The sequence below is a fragment of the Alexandromys fortis genome, unplaced genomic scaffold (assembly GCF_014885135.2).
Source record: "Alexandromys fortis isolate MF-2015 unplaced genomic scaffold, M_Fortis_MF-2015_v1.1 scaffold_212, whole genome shotgun sequence".
Taxonomy (NCBI): Eukaryota; Metazoa; Chordata; class Mammalia; order Rodentia; family Cricetidae; genus Alexandromys; species Alexandromys fortis.
This window is the reverse complement of record NW_026068091.1, coordinates 2,017,385-2,033,852: the sequence shown is the minus strand read 5'-3', so window position 1 is coordinate 2,033,852 and position 16,468 is coordinate 2,017,385. Positions and strand designations below refer to the sequence as shown.

Genomic DNA, 16,468 nt, shown 5'->3' with positions numbered 1-16,468 from the left:
GCAATGACTCCACAACCTCCCAACTTTTCTTCCAGTTTCTTTTGTGAGATAGGTTCTTGTTTTGTAACCCAGGCTAGCCCTTCAATTGTATCAGCCTCTCTGTGGCCAGATTACAGTCATGTGCCTCAGTGTCGAATGTAGTTATAAGTATTCTCTGTCCTGCTGGTCCACGTAGACTGGATTTCCCCAGCCTGCCTGTTCCCGAAGCCAGGGGCCCACCTAGCTATATTCTGCCGTGCCAAAGTAGTTTCTTTATTAACCAGCAGTAATAAAACATCCATATTATACAGAGAGGAATCCCACATCAGTCTAACTTTCCATCCTAAACATCCTAATCTGTCATCAACATCAGCACTATTAAAATGAGCCAGAAACAGGCTGGGGAGATGGCTCAGTGGTTAAGAGCACTGGCTGCTCTTGCAGAGGACTGAGCTTTGATTCTAGCACCACATGGGTGCTCACAACCATCTGTAACTCTGCCCTCTTCTGGTCCCTGTGCAAACCAGGCACGCATGTGGTGCACACACATATATACAGACAAAACGTAAAATTAACAAAGAAAAGAGAATCCAGAGACCGCACCTTTGTGTTCACAGAGCACATATTTATTTCCCTTTCAACATCTCTACAATCCCGTTATACAGCTACAACCCAAAGCAAATGTGATTACGTTAAGCCTAGTACTACAGCTAGCTCCCAGACAGCTGTCTTCCTAAACCAGCATTCTCATCCCTTTAACCAGCAGCCCAGCACATCTGTCAACCCGAGCCTTGCCTTTCCTACACAGATTCCCACTGTTAAATTCAGCTCCAGGGCAACCTGGACAACATAAATGTACTCTCCAAATTTTCCTTTTTAAGTATTTAGTGTGCGCGCACGTGTGTGTATATGTGTGCACGAGCGTGTGCATATGTTAGTGGCAAGTACACACATGGCATACAGCACCTGCACCTGTCAAAGTCAGCATGTTTACAGAGTTGGTTCTCTTTGGTGGCAAATGCCTTTACCTGCCAAGCCATCTTGCAGGCCATAAACTATCTTATTTATTTTTGTTTTTTTAAGACAGTGTCTATGTAGTCCTGGCTGTCCTGGAGCTCACTATGTAGACCAGACTAGCCTCAAACTCAAGAGTTCCTCATGTCTGCCTCCTGATTAAAGTTGTGCTGGGCTAAATTCTCGGTTTAATGGACTCTAAAGAAAGTTCAGTATAATTTATTTTACCCTTAAAAATGAGCCAATGTGCAGGTAGAGAAATAGTTCAGGAATTAAGAGCGTATACTTCCCTTGTAGAGGAATCCAGTGCAATTCCCAGCATCCATGTCAAGTGGCTCACAACTGCAAATAACTCTAGCTCCAGGGGATCTAATGCCCTCTTCTGGCTTCCTCAGGCACTGCACTTAAATGCACACAACCAAGCACAAGTTCTCTCTCTCTCTCTCTCTCTCTCTCTCTCTCTCTCTCTCTCTCTCTCTCTCTCACACACACACACACACACACACACACACTCCACAAATTTTCATATCTTAAACGATGCTGCAATAAACATCCTTGTACTGACGATGGCTATGTTGGAAAATGAAATGAAATGCAAGAAAATCAAGAATCTTTGACTTAGAACTGAGGATAGCTCAGTCAGTAAAGTGCTTGCATGGACTTGAGAACCCAGCTAAAAAGGCAAGTGTAAAGGAATACGTGTGCAGTCTCAGCCAACCATTCTGGCCAAGTCAGTAGCCCCAGATTCAAGTACATATAAAATGATGATAACCAGCAGGGCAGTGGTGGCGCATGCCTTTAGTCCCAGCACTCGGGAGGCAGAGGCAGGCAGATCTCTGGGAGTTCGAGGCCAGCCTGGTCTACAAGAGCTAGTGCCAGGACAGGCTCCAAAGCTACAGAGAAACCCTGTCTCGAAAAAACTTAAAAAAAAAAAAAAAGATAACCGTGTCCTTTTCCCTTAAATTTATACAAATAACCCTAACGTTAATGCAACTCGAACCTTCAAGAAAGTAATGACAACTGTGTCCTACAGTATTCTCAGAAGCTCCACCCAGACTTGCACACGAAAGCCAGGTGACATACAGGCTTTCCCAGCAGTCACAGTTCAGTTCCAGTGTCTGCCAGCAGAGCCATCACCTGCTCCGTTATCAGGTGCTCGCTTAGCCAGATTCCTTCAGTGTGGTGTTTCCATTAATTGACAAGGACAAAGCAAAATACCTGTGTGGCCGGCCCTTCTTCAAGTTTGAGCTCATGTCACTGTTTTAAAGCCAGTCATACGTGAGCACAAATGGAAAAGAACCGAATGGACAGCCTGGTAGTTGAGCGTGCCTGCCGGTCTTACAGAAAACCTGACTCAATTCTCAGCTCTCAAATTTGCCTCTAACACCATATCCAGGGAATCTGATGCCTTCTTCTGGCCCCCCACGGCACTGTGCGTGCATAAGCATACACGCATACACATACACACAAATTAAAAACAAAATCTTAAAAAAAAAAAAAACACCAAAATGAAGATGTTGACTGGGTACACTTCTCTTTATCTTTTAGAAACTGAGCCCCTTCTTATGCAGGAGCCAAGAGTCCATGTTTACTGCATTTAACATCTGTGTTTTCACTACCATGCACATTCAAAATTCTGCCTGCACATTATCTCATCCACAAAGGATTTGAGGCAACCTATCAAAAGTACAAAGTAGATACACTGCAACAAGACCAAATATAGAAAAGAAGGCCAAAACGTAGTATTTGTAGATTTTATTGTGATATCTAAAACATATCTCAATTTTTAAAGTACAAAAATAAAATAAACAAACATTAACAACAAAAGCAAGAAGTAACAGTAACCAATGTGGATAGCAGATCCTACAGCCAGGAAGGGATGCTGAGCTTCCCTGCCAGTCAATACCAGGGGGCACATGAGCAGTGCCTCACAGCTGCTGCAGAAACATGTCCTCTGAGCAGACTCCTCAGGGACACGCTACACTTTGTATATTAGCAATGTTGCCAAGCCTATCTACGTGAATCTCAAATACTAGCCTGGCTAACTGTTTCTGTAGCAGGTAAGAGGGAGGTGAGCAACAGTGTCAATGAATAACTTCAAGGCACACTCAAGTGTGACAAGAAGACAACTTGTGAAGCACAACAGACGACCCTAACAAAGCCGTGCTGAGTGTCAGAAAAGCGTGTCTGCAGAGATCTGAGCAATGCTGGAAGGAAACCACCCTTCTCTCTCTCTTCTAGAAGTGATACGGAGCTAATGAGTGTACTTAGATCCTGTGGTAAGCAAACCAGTATGGCAGTGCCTGAACAACAAGACATAAGAAGCCTAATTGTGCTAACCCTAGAGTTACTTCTGCCCTGTGGAACTGACTGCCTCTGAGCTATTAGGTAAGAAAAAAAATGTGCAGTAAGAGCCCCGTGCTTTGGTTTTGCTACAGCAGCTTAGCCTATAGGGTCACACTATTCAAAACAGAAAGGGAAACTAAAGAGTTCAAAGGATGAAACCAACACTTGAGCATACTCAGTTCTGTTCTCAAATCACCGCAGCCTCAAATCACAGGTCAGAAAGCGAGAGCAATCCAGTCGTGCCACCCATCCATCTCCAGGGGAGGCCAGCCATGTCATCAAGCAAAAGGGGAGAGCGGGGATTCTCATAGCAGTGTGGCCGATACCAAATCCTCAGGATCTGGGGACACATACTCGTTTCCCCTTCAGGGCTGGCAGGAACAACCCTGTCCTACCTTTACCCCACAGCAGGAAAGGCCCAAGTTTCTCCATCCTTCACAATTACCATTGTTGAGGACAAGCCAAATCCAGTTAAGGGATGAAGTAAAAAACAGCTGTGACGGGGTCAGGAGGGGAGTTCAGAGCCCCAGAACACAAGCTACAGCTGGGAACCAGCTGGGGGCAGAGGTCCAGGAGCCTGCTCCTCCTGGGCAGTACCCAGGTGACAGCTCAGCAGGTGGACAGCTGCCAGTCACTAGCGGATCCCAGCCACTGGCACTTGCTGCTGTTTTCGGATCTTGTTGAAGAGTTCCATGTACTGTACCATGGTATCTGCTGGTCCATACACAGCATCGTGTCTGTTCCCAAATACTGTGGGGGCCCCTGGTGTGTGGCTACCTAGAAAACTCTGTAGGAACTCAAGCAGGAGGCTCCAGCAGTCACTAGCCACCACACAAGGGCCATACTCCACCTGGGACAGAAGAACAGACAGCAAGGGTAAGGACGATGAGGCTTGCTTCTCTCCCTCCTCCTGCCACCGTCACCGTTGAAAGTCACAAACTAACAAGGCTAGAGAATCTTGGCCCTGGAGGGTCCTGAAAAGAAACTGCCACTAGGGTCATCTTTTCTACCTGGGACACTTCCCAGACTCAGTTCCCCCTGGTTTTTATTTTTGTGGCAGGATCTAACTGTGCGACTCAAGTTGGCCTTGAACTAGTTATGCAGCCACACTGGCCTCTATGTGATAAGTGCTGAGACAGGAGGCAGGCACCAGCACTCCCAGCCTTGGGGTCCCTTATTCTCTACACTGCTCTACAGGAATGGCGCAACTACAGGCATCCAACAGCCTCAGTCCCTGAGCCAAATACCTTTCAGGATATTTCTTTCTTGTTTTTCTTTTTTGGCTTTTCAGAGACAGGGTTTCTGAGTGCTGGGATTAAAGACATGAGCCACCATCGCCCAGCTGGTATTTCTAAACTAGCTTCAAAAAAGTGTGTTTTAGCTTTGCTTGCCTACTAAATGACACATTTCAAAAGACAGGCCCTACAAACTTCTGTCTTGTTTTGTTTTTTGAATCTCAGTTAATGCCGGACACATGAGGGGCTGTGAACCTTCACTATACTCCCCATATGCCACTTTCAATACCGATATACGTGGGTTCAAAGATGAAGGCAATCAGCCAATAAAGATGCTTGCCCGCAAGCCCGAGAACCTGAGTTCAATCCCCAGGACCCGCATGGTAGGAAGAAAGAACTGACTACTCTGATCTCTACACACGTGCTGTGCATATGTACACCTACATCCACAATAAACAAATGTAGCCATTTGTCTTAAACTAAAAACCTAGATGAAGGCATTTCATATGCATATTCTTGTTCACTATGAAAACTGACAGGTTCCAAAAGGGACAGTTTTGTTCCATAGCTCTGGAGACCTCTCATAAAACATACTAAGGAGGGGTATACAGGCACGTGACTGACATCCCACCTCCTAAACACCCCTCAGAAAACTGTCTATTCCAGCCCTTCTTGGGAAGGGTGGTTGGTGCCTATCTATATCCTTATTCCTCTGCTTCCTTGGTTCAGTCTTCCAGCAGGAGAGCCTCTCTAAGATATTTACTAGACGTAAACCCACTTCAATTCTAGCTAGAGATTGAATGGCTAAAGAAAAGACAAAAAGATAAAAAAAAAAAAAAAAAAAAAGAACCCTAGCAAGGTGTTGGAGAGATGGCTCAGCAGTTAAGATCACTTGTTTGTTGCTCCGGGACTGGGGTTGGTTCCCAGCACCTACATGGTGCCTCGCAACTTTAAGTCTTTGACTCCAACTCCAGGGTACCAGTCAGATGCTCTCTTCTGGTCTCTGTGGGCACTGCACATATGTGGAGCAGACATCTACACAAGCGAAACACCCACACACACAAAATAAAAAACAAATCTAAAAAATCCTTAGAGAAACAAGAATGGTGGCTCACTCCTATAATCCCAGTACTTTGTAGGCTGAGATAAAAGGATTGCATGAGTTCAAGACCAGGCTAAACTATAGACTAAGACCCTCTCTCTCTTTCAGAAGCACAAAGGCCTATATTGCACCTGCAGTAGCACACAAACCAAGCATGATGAAATATACCTGTAATCCCAGCACTCAGGAGGTGAAGGCACAAGAATTAGAGTTCAAGCCAAATGAGACTGCCTTAAATAAATAAACACCATAAGAAAAAAGCTGCTGTGGTAGATCATGTGATCTCAGGGCTTGGGGGTAGAAGCAGGAGGATCATAAATTTATCATCCTTGGCTACATAGTAAGTTCAAGGCCTGAGACATAAATCTGCCCCCTCCCCCGCCATGCCCCAAACAAAAGACCCCTGTAACAGAGGCAGGGGAGATATTGAAGAGTCCATCTGAACTAAGTAGGGCTTGGAAAACTTCCAGAGCCCTTACTGTGCAGCCCACAACATATTCTGCTTGCCCTTCACCAAGGTCTTACCTCCACAGAGATGCCACGGGCACTGGGCCCCATTGTGACCGTGCCCACCTTCACCAGGAAGTCACAATACTGGTAGCGAGTACCCCGGGTCTCAATCTTGCTGGCCTTAGCACTCTGGAAAAAGCCCTTGAGCTTCACCATGAGCACATCGAAGTTGGTGTCAGCACTAAGGCAAGGGCCATTCTCAAAGAGAGCAAAGCAGCTCAGGGGGTACTCAGAGTTATGCATCACGTACATCAGCTTCCCGGCCTGGCCTGCAAGGGACAGATGGCCCACTCATCATCAGGACTTTTATCAACAAACCCCAGGACAGGTCAAGTGCACCAAACAAGGCCAGCTGGTAGTTGGTACCCTGGCAGTCTGAGAAGGGGAAGGATCCTTAAATGCTACCTTTTCCAGAGGAGCCAGGTAACTGGAAAAGCCAGCCAGATAACAGGGGCTAAATACACCTGAAGAACACCAGGGGATTCTCAGAGTGCTGAGAGGAGCTGTGTGGTGAGTGCGCAGATGGCTACTTTATCATGATTAGTAAACCACACAGAAACTCTTTTATGTTCTCGTCTGTAATAAGTAAAACTAAGGACTGAAGCTGGGCAGTGGTGGCACGTGCCTTTAATCCCAGCACTTGGGAGGCAGAGGCAGGCGGACCTCTGTGAGTTCAAGGCCAGCCTGGTCTACAAGAACTAGTTCCAGGACAGACTCCAAAACTACAGAGAAACCTTGCCTCGAGGGAAAAAAAAAAAAAAAAAAAAGCCCAAGGACTGGTGGTGTGGCTTAGCAATAGGTACTGGACTAGCTCCAACCCCCAGTCCCAGAACCTCAAACTTAAAAGTAAAACAGAAGCAACATTTGGCACATCTCTCTGGACCTCAGCTTGTGCCTCATTTGACATCTAAATGTTCTTGCAGAGGCTTTGGAATGGGGACTGTGAACTTTAGGCTAGCACAGCAGGCCACAGCCAAGCTGAGCTGCCTTAAAAAGCTAGCAGTGCCTCCTGCGAGTGAGGGCAATGATCGCAAATGTCAGTGGAGACAACTAGGAAAGCAAGCACACCACAGAGGAACTTGGGCTCTGGGACCTCAAGCTGGACTGTGAAGCCCCTTTCCAGTCTGCCAAGTGAGTTTCCTCATTTTTACTGTTGTTTTAGTTGGTTGGCTTTAGTTTGGTGTTTTTCTCTTCATTCTTTTTTTAAATTTATTTTTATTTTATGTTTATTGGTGTTTTGCCTGCAAGTATGAGGGTGTCAGAGGCCCTGAAACTGGAGTCACAAGTGTGAGCTGCCATGTGGGTGCTGGGTGCGCTGGAAGAGCAGGACTCTTAATGGTTGCGCCATCTCTCCATCCTCCCCCCCCCCTTGTTATTGTTGTTTTTTGAGACAGGGTTTTTCTGTGTGGCCTTGGCTATCCTGGAACTCCTGGAACTAGCTCTGTAGATCAGGCTGGCCTCGAACTCAGATTCCCTTGCCTCTGCCTCCCAATGCTGGGATTGAAGGCGTGTGCACCACCCCGCTCTAAACTCTTCCCCCTACCCGCAGACATTTATTTGTGTGTGCCAGTGTATGTGTGCACATCATAGCCCTCAGGTGGAAGTTAAAGCACCACCCTAGGATAGAATTATCCATCTTCTCCCTGTGGGTCCTGAGGATCAAGCTCAGGTCATCAGACTTGGCCTTTCTTACCTGGTCTTCTACAGACTTTCTCCAAGGAGGGAGAGCTATGAATATATTTGGTTATATAGGACTTGGAAGAAGTCAAAACACTGAAACCAAAATACACTACAAGAGAGAACAGAGGCCCACAATTTGAAATATCTGCTATACATTTAAAAGCATCCATCTTCAAACCCTGCCTGCTCCCCCTCCTTCATGTCCTTCCTATTTTGTTCTTAAGAACGCACTAAGTCCAATTAGTGCTATCTATATGTGCACGAGTGTGGAGTCACCATCTTATTTTTTGAGTTAGGGCCTCTCACTGAACCCAGAGCAAGACTATCAAGCCAGCAAACCTTAGGGAATCCTCCTCTTGTCTCCTCCTCCCCAGTTCTGGGATTTTTTTTTTTAAAAAAAAGATTTATTTATTTATTAAGCATACAATGTACTGCTGGCAAGGAAGGCACCAGGTCTCATTACATTACAGATGTAAGCCACCATGTGGTTGCTGGGAATTGAACTCGGGACCTCTGGAAGAGCAGCCAGTGCTCTTACCCTCTGAGCCATCTCTCCAGCCCTGGGATTTTTTTTTTTAAGATAGCCTCGAATGGGATTAAAGGTATGCACTACCATACCTGGCTTGCACCCAACTTTTAAAGTGGGTTCTAAGGATCCAAACTCTCATGCTTACAAGGCAAGAAGCTTACCAATGAAGCCATCTCCCTAGCCGCCCCCCTCAAGTCTTTTAATTTACATTTATTTATGTTGAGCAGCATGGGCACTTGGGAGAGTCATTTTTCTCCTTCTACCATGTAGGTTCTGGGGATAAAACACGAGTGTCAGACTCAGCGGCAAGCACCTTTACCTGCTACAATCTGCCCCTAGCAAAAACAAACAAAAAAACAAGACATTAAAAAAAAAAAAAAAAAAAGGTCAGGAGTCAACAACAGCAAACAAAAGTGACTCAAGCCTGGGATTCTAGCACTGGGAAGGCTGAGACTGGAGTGGGGAGAGCCACGAAAGGAGACCTAGTCTCCAAATAAACGCCATATGGTAGCTCATGGGTATACTCAAGAGGCTTAGGCAGTACAATTGCCTCAAGTTTCAAATCAGCCTGGGCTACACAGCAAGACCCCGTCGGAAAAAGATAAATAGGGCTGGGAAGATACCTCAATAGGTTAAGGCTCTCGCTGTCAAGACTGACAAGATCTCTGGGGCCCATATGATGGTAAGAGTACCAATGTCTGCATGTTGTCCTGACTTTTATTTCCTTGTTAGGGTGCATGTACAGACACATGAAATAAAAGTATAAATAGATGCAAAAATCTACTTTTAAAAATGGGAATGGAGCCGGCGGTGGTGGCGCACGCCTTTAATCCCAGCACTCGGGAGGCAGAGGCAGGTGGATCTCTGTTGAGATCAAGGCCAGCCTGGGCTACAAGAGCTAGTTCCAGGACAGGAACCAAAAGCTACGGAAAAACCCGTCTCGAAAAATCCAAAATAAATAAATAAATAAAAATAAAATAAAAATGGGAATGGGGTTGGGAAGATAGCTCAGTGAGGGCCTAAGTGCTAATCCCCAGCACCCAGGTAAAAAGCCTGCAAGGTTGCACACTCCTGTTATCCCAGCATTGGGAGCAGAGAGAGGTGGATCCTGAGATCCACTAGCCAGTTAGTTATCCATAGTGGGCGGTCCTGTCTCAAGGTATTCAGGCAGTCAGAACTTCATACATATGTCATGGCAAACAACCATGTGCACGCACACACAAACACTAACTAAATAAACAAAAAAGATCTGGTAATGATAGTCCTTGCCTAGTATGTATGCGTGAAGACCTGGGTTCTAGTCCCAGCACCATATAAACTGAATGTGGTGATGCACACCTAAGATCCTAGCACTAGAGACATAGAAGCAGGTGTAAGACTTTAAGACAATCCTGAAGCCATTTTTGACAATTCTGAATCCTCTCATCCTCTGTGCCATAGTGCTTCCCCTCCTCCCCTGGGAACCAAGGACCTAACAGCTACACTCTCACATACTCAGTTCCTGAACAATTACCCATATACATATGTTCTGGTTCGGTCCCCTGGGAAACGGGGTCAAAATGACCTCTTACCTCATCTGATCTGGCAACAGCTAGCTCTCCAGTCAATTATTGGTAATAGCCCTTTCGAATAAGCCAATCAGAATAATCAAAGAACAACCCCCCTTGCTTCTGTGGCCCCTTTAAAAGTAGACTGTACCAGCTATTCGAGGTCCCTCAGCTTCCCAAATGCTGGGGGACCCTGTCATGACAGAATTAATAAAATCCTCATGCTTTTGCATCGGCTGTGGTGTATGAGATGGTCTCTGGGGGCGACTCCTCCTTGGTGTTTGAACGCACAGGAAGAGCAGAAACACAAAGTCATCAGCTACAAAGCAATGCCACAGCTAGCTTGAGCTACAGAAAACCTAATCTCAAAAGACCTAACTAATTAATTTATATAAAGTAAAATTTTAAAAAGAGTGATTACTTGAAAGGGACCAGAAATCTAAGATGTCAGCATAAGAAAAGATCAAAAGAAAAAGAGGGACTTGAAGGAGGATGTGGAAGATCTTCCACCCGCAGGGCAGAAAAGATGGAATTCTAATTCTAGCAGGAATGAGTATAACAAGAAGCTGTCAAGATGGCTCAGTAGTTCTGATCCTTTATTGTTCTGTCAGAGGACTAGAGTCCAGATCCCAACATCCACACTGGGCTGAAGTGCCTGCAACTTCAGCTCCAAGAGATCCATCCTATGCTCCCTTCTGGCCTCCACGGGCACCCATCTACATAAATAAAATAAAGCTGGGTATAGGGTGCACTTCTTTGACCTCAGCACTTGGGAGGCAGAGCAGGCAAATCTCTGATTTTAAGGCCACCCTGGTCTATGTAGTGAGTTCCAGAACAGCCAGAGCTACATAGTGAGACCCTGTTTAAAAACATAAGATAAATAAAGTAAAACTGAGGTTTTGTTTAAAAAGTTAGTGATGGGAAGAGGGAAAGATGGCGGGGCGGGAATAGGGGAGTTCAGGGCCTTCCCTGTACTGCACTGGCCTCTCTGCTGCCCCCTGCTGAATATAGCAGACTCTGCACTGAATCTCCAGCACCCATCCCTTCTGTCTGTATTGCCAATTCACACCTTCCATCTCTTTTAAAATCCAGTTAAAACCGTGTCTTGAAAAACAGAAAACAAAACAAATCCAGTTAATGGCACGTTATCCCTCAGAGTCACTCAAAGTTGATCTTATTCTGTTCTCAGGTTTATACACTGTTGTAGTGATGTTAAATAAAGCTTGCCTGAAGACCAGAGTGAAACAGCCCCATTGGTCAGCCTTACAGACCAGGCAGTGGTGACACACACCTTTAATCCCAGTCGCCACACTAATTTGCCATAGAAACCATAGAAAAAGGCAGTAGTGGTGCGTGCCTTTAATCCCAGTACTAGAGAGGAATATAAGATAGAAGGAGACCGCTCTCAGACACAGTCTCATTTTGAGATTCCTTGAGGCAGGATTGTCACTTCAGACTGAGGTAGAGGTAAAAGCCAGTGGCTGGCTGCTTTGCTTTTCTGACCTTCAGGTTAAACCCCAATACCTGTCTCTGAGTTTTTATTAATTATGCTACAGATGGGGGGTGGTGGCGCACGCCTCTAATCCCAGCACTCAGGAGGCAGAGGCAGGTAGATCTCTGTGAGTTTGAGGCCAGCCTGGTGTACAACACAGGCTAGTTCCAGGACAGGCTCCAAAAAAAAAAAGCTACAGCTAAAGAGAAACCCTGTTTCAAAAAAACCCAAAAACAAAAAACAACTCCCTCCCAAAAAACTGTGTAAAAAAAAAAAAGAAAAAGAAAAAAAGCATACTATACACTGTAATTACATATCTGATTCATACTACATGAAGCTGCACTGCCTTGAACTTTTTAAAAATCAGCTAAGGACTTTGAGTAGAAAGGGGGACTGCTGGGGATTGAACCTGGGGCTTTACATATGCTTGGCGTGTGCTCTACCACTACAGCATCAGCTCTTGGGACGCTGGTTTGTAATATTTTACTTTTTTTTTTAAAAGATATATTTATTTATTATGTATACAACTTTCTGCCTCCATGTATACCCAAACGCCAGAGGAGGGCGCCAGATCTCATTACAGATGTTTTGGAGCCACCATGTGGTTGCTGGGAATTGAACTCAGGACCTCTGGAAGAGCAGACAGCGCTCTTAACCACTGAGCCATCTCTCCAGCCCGTAATATTTTACTTTTATGTACACAACTGTTTTTGCTTTCGTGTGTGTCGGTGCACCACTTACATCAGGCGCCCATAGAAGGATCCCCTAGAACTGGAGTTACAATGACTGTGAGCTGTCATGTGGATGCTGGGAATCAAAGCCGGGTTCTCTAGAGTAACCGCCAGTGCTCTCAACTAATGAGCCATCACCTCAGCCCCAACCTATTCTTTAGTGAACAAAGTACTTCTGGCTGTTGTAGACAATTTTTGTTTCCCAAGAAAGGTTCTCACTCTCTAGCCCAGGCTGGGCTTGAATCCCTTCAGTCCCCAGTACCAATATCAGGTTGCTCATAACCACCTGTAACTCTAACTCCAAGGAATTTGACAGCACTAGCCTCTACAGGCACCTTCACTCATGTGCAAATATGCACACACAGGAGCACGAGTGCACATGCTCTCGAGCACGCGCATACACGCGCGCATGCACACACAATTAAAAATAAAAACAAAATTTTAACTAAACGAACAAGTAGGTTCAAACTGCAATCTGAGCACCGCAAATAGATGCCAATAAATATAAATGTGTGTGGGACTCCAAGCCAGGGCCCGCCATCTGCTCACAGCCATCTACTGACCTTGGCTGCCCAGGGTAGAGGCAGCTGTGTGGTAAGTCTCACAGTCCACACAAAACGTCCCTTGTTTCTCTGCCCCGAGCATCTCCAATTTCCTAGTAAGGAGCTCCACCGTCTGCTGGACACTCTTGCCCTCAGCCACAGGCATCTGGGACACACTGGAAAACAGAACAAGTCAGTGATGTCCAGAGCACACGTGCTCTGGCTCAGTCACTCATTCCAGACAGGTCACAGTCCAACAGCACTAGGCGTTACATTAGACAACATTAACTCTGATCCCTGTCCCTCAAACCTGAGAAGAGGCCCACAGTCTGCAAGAATTCCTCTAAGAGGCAGAGCACGGGTCTCAAGTGTTTCACACGTGGACATTAAGCTTTCTACCACATCCCCAGGGAAGACACGTGTGCCAACATTCTGTGAAGATTCTAGGTGGTACACACTGCACACATCCAGTATCATTGAGTTGTTCAATGAATGTGATGGTGTATGCTGCCAACCTGAGAGAATCTACAATCACTGGTTACTTGTTGGAGACAGGGTCTCACAACCACTCAGCCCAAGCTGACCTCACTCTTTTAGCAATCCTTCTGTCTTAACCTCCCAGGGGCTAGAATTACAGGGTACACTTGGCTGAGATCTATTTCTTAGACTCCCGACCACATCTATGAGAGTCTATATTTAACTGAGGTGTGGATAAAAGAGCTGAGCGGGACATTCCCTCCACCCTCGACTACAGACACAATGTAACTAGCCACCTCATACTCTTTTGGCTCAAACAGTGAGTCAAAATAAACTGTCACAGGTTGCTGTTGTCAGGTCCCGAACCACAGGAGGCTGGTGGCTACTGTTCTGGACACTGTGGTCAGAACCACCACAGCGCTCCATTTACCAGCACTAAAAGTGTGAAGCAGCCCTCAAGGGTATAAGTCTAGAAAAAGATACCCAACAGTTCTTTCAAAAACTGCAACTATTTTCCAGGTTTCCACCTTATGGTAGCTTCCCCATGGAGCGGCAGGAAATTATTGTCAAGCACCAGCTATGTGTAAGACCTGTGAGCCTTCAGATGATTGTTCTTTCTTCTTTTTTCTTTTTGGAGACAAGGTCTCACTATGTAGCTCTGGCTGGCCTGGAACTCACTATGTAGACCAGGCTGGCCTCCAACTCATAGAAATCTGCCTCCCACGTACTGGGATCAAAGGTGTGGCCCTTCAGATAGAGTGACTGACTCTTCCAGTGGCCCCCGGAAAGGTCTTGTCCTACCTCAACTTACTGCAACTGGAGAAACTGCACTATAAAGGCTAAACAGTCTGCACAAGGTCGTACAGTTAATGAATAGTACAGATAAGATTCAAAGTCCTGCAACTGGGCTCGGCATCTGTGAGTGTTGTGTTTGGTTTGATTTCTCCGCATCTGTGAGTGTTTGGTTTTGTTTGATTTGGTTTTCTTGTCTTTTCTTTTTCTTTTCTTTTTTTTGAGATAGGGTGTCTTTGTGTAACCCAACTGTCCTTGAACTCACTCTGTAGACCAGGTTGGCCTCAAACTCACAGAGATCCCCCTGCCTCTGCCTCCCAAGGGCCTCACCTGTGCTCTTTACCCACTCTCCTACACTGCCTCTAGGGATGTCATGACCTGCTAATACTCATTCAATTTTATTTCTTTATATGGTTTTCCCGGACAGGGTTGCTTTGTGTAGCCCTGGCTGTCCTGGAACTCAATTTGTAGACCAAGTTCAAGGCTGGTCTTTAACTCAGAAATCTACCTAACCTCTGCTACCTGAATACTGGAATTAAAGACATGAGTCACAATGACTGGCAAGGTAGCAATCTGGAAAATATTTTTAAAGAGACTGCTGGAGATTACGAACTCACATTGCAGCCACTACTGATCTGGAATTCACTACATTAGCCCCCGCTGACCTCCCACTTTTAGCAATCCAGCTGCTGCTCACCTATGTACTGGAATTACAGGTGCACACTTGGTTGAGACCTATGAACATGAACAATGAATAAATAATAACACAGATGGTATTTAACTGTTCATAAAAATCAACATTTTCTCCAAACTACTATGTTTTAAAAACCCTGTCTTCCTTTACAATCAATCAGACAAGTCTATTAAGGGAGAACCCTACTGTTACTAAAAACTTTTCTCTTTATGAAAAAAGCACCAATAAGGAATATATGAAACAGAAGAGACTTGCTAAAGTGACCCTGTGACAGAAACTCTGGGATCCTGAGAAAGCTGAAGTGATACTAGTAGACAGGGAACCTTTTTCCCAGGGACTCCCTTCTCTGTATAATTACCCAAGGTGGGCAGGCATTGGTGGCGCACTCCTGTAATCCCAGGACGCTGCAGTCAGAGGCAAAGACTCAGAAGCTACAGAGCAGCCTGGCCTAAACGGGCCATTAAACATAAAGATGGGGCATGGTGGGATTCTAGGGCTGAGTCGGCTGTGATTTCCATTTTCATTGCTGACAGGCACTATTTACAGTGTGCTGAGGTTGAGATAAGGCTTCAGGCATCAACTGTGGGCACATGTAGTCACTAAAAAGCATGCAAGAGCCTGGGCTACCTGAAGAACTTCCCACAGGCAACTTTCACAGAACAACCCTACTGTTCGTGACTTCACATACCCTGGCCTCCAGGCCTCTCTAACTGGGAAGGTGCACACCACTGCCAAGATTTTTTTTTTTAAGTGTGAGACCTAGTATTAATTAATGCCCAGAAAAGCACAGTGTCCAGCACTGGGGCGGGGGGGGGGGGGGGGGGGGGGGGGGGGGGGGGGGGGGGGGGGGGGGGGGGGGGGGGGGGGGGGGGTAGGGGGGCAGAGCTCTGTGAGTTCAAGGTCACCCTGCTCTACAAGAGCTACTTCCATGACAGGCTTCAAAGCTACAGAGGATCCCTGTCTGGAAAAACCAAAAGAGAGAAAGGGAGGGACGGAGGGAAAGAAAAGCAGTGTCCAGACGTTACTAACCACCTCTCTTTTTCCAAGTGAGATTTAAAACATGTTTAAGATAAAAAGTCAATAATCAAAACTAACTCATACATTTAGGAAGTGATTCCTGAATAGTTAATGACCCTGAACTCCGATCTCCAAATCCTCAAAGCTCCTTTCCCCCTCCCCCTGACGCTAGCCCCAATATCTTAAAGTGGACAAATTAAAGCCAGGCTGCTATAATTGCAAGCAAAATGTAAAAAGCACATTCTCCTCGCGCCCTTTTTTATCCCTGCCTGCAAATAATTCCTAGTCCAAAAACTCTATATGCAACTTTTGGGTTCTACTTCCAACAGTACTATGTCCTCACGGACAGGAAGAAATACCAAGAAAAAGAAGGTACAACCCCAGGCAGGCTCTCGGGACGAAGCACTCTCTTTGCCAAAGGGATGCGTCTGGGAAAGAAGAAGCACCACACGGTGTCCCTTGCTCCACACGACCTGAGGACATCTTTGTCAGCCCGCGAGGACCCGAGAAGTTCGGTCCCGATCTCCTTCCCGGACCCACTACAAGCTTACAAGCCTTCACGACCCCAAGCTCCGCCCCCACAGAAGCCCTTGCAGTCCTACCAAGTCACTCCCATGGCGTAGGGTCAAAAAGGAGGCACTTCCAAACACCCGAACTGAGAATTCAGAGGCCCACAGGAGGTGAAGCCACCTAAGGCTGAACGCAGTCGTACATCGGGCTCCGGAAATACGCAAATATTGGGCGCCAGGGCGGCGCGCCCAAAGGAAAGGGGCGTGCCCGA

The 16,468-nt window shown here is 46.1% G+C and overlaps 1 protein-coding gene across 2 annotated transcripts; it reads right to left on the bottom strand.

Moving 5' to 3' along the window:
• Positions 1-2,733: 2,733 nt before the first annotated feature.
• Positions 2,734-16,436, bottom strand: Med20 (mediator complex subunit 20). 2 transcript variants are annotated; one of them, XM_050122747.1, is made up of 5 exons: positions 16,290-16,436; positions 14,674-14,711; positions 12,729-12,883; positions 6,202-6,455; positions 2,734-4,189 (listed from the first exon to the last, which is right to left on the bottom strand). In XM_050122747.1, the coding sequence occupies exons 3-5, from the start codon at positions 12,871-12,873 to the stop codon at positions 3,974-3,976; spliced, it is 615 nt and encodes a 204-aa protein (XP_049978704.1). In that variant the 5' UTR covers positions 12,874-12,883; positions 14,674-14,711; positions 16,290-16,436; the 3' UTR covers positions 2,734-3,973. The 2 variants fall into 2 exon arrangements, with proteins under 2 accessions (XP_049978704.1, XP_049978703.1); XM_050122746.1 differs by lacking the exon at positions 14,674-14,711.
• Between the last annotated feature and the right edge of the window lie 32 nt (positions 16,437-16,468).

Excerpts from the sequence above, each read along its gene's own strand:
- Med20 (XM_050122746.1), bottom strand. Across the intron at positions 6,456-12,728 it reads CTCTACCCTGGGCAGCCAAG|GCCAGGCCGGGAAGCTGATG; the intron begins GTCAGTAGATGG and ends TGTCCCTTGCAG. Across the intron at positions 4,190-6,201 it reads CCCGTGGCATCTCTGTGGAG|GTGGAGTATGGCCCTTGTGT; the intron begins GTAAGACCTTGG and ends CTTCTGTCCCAG.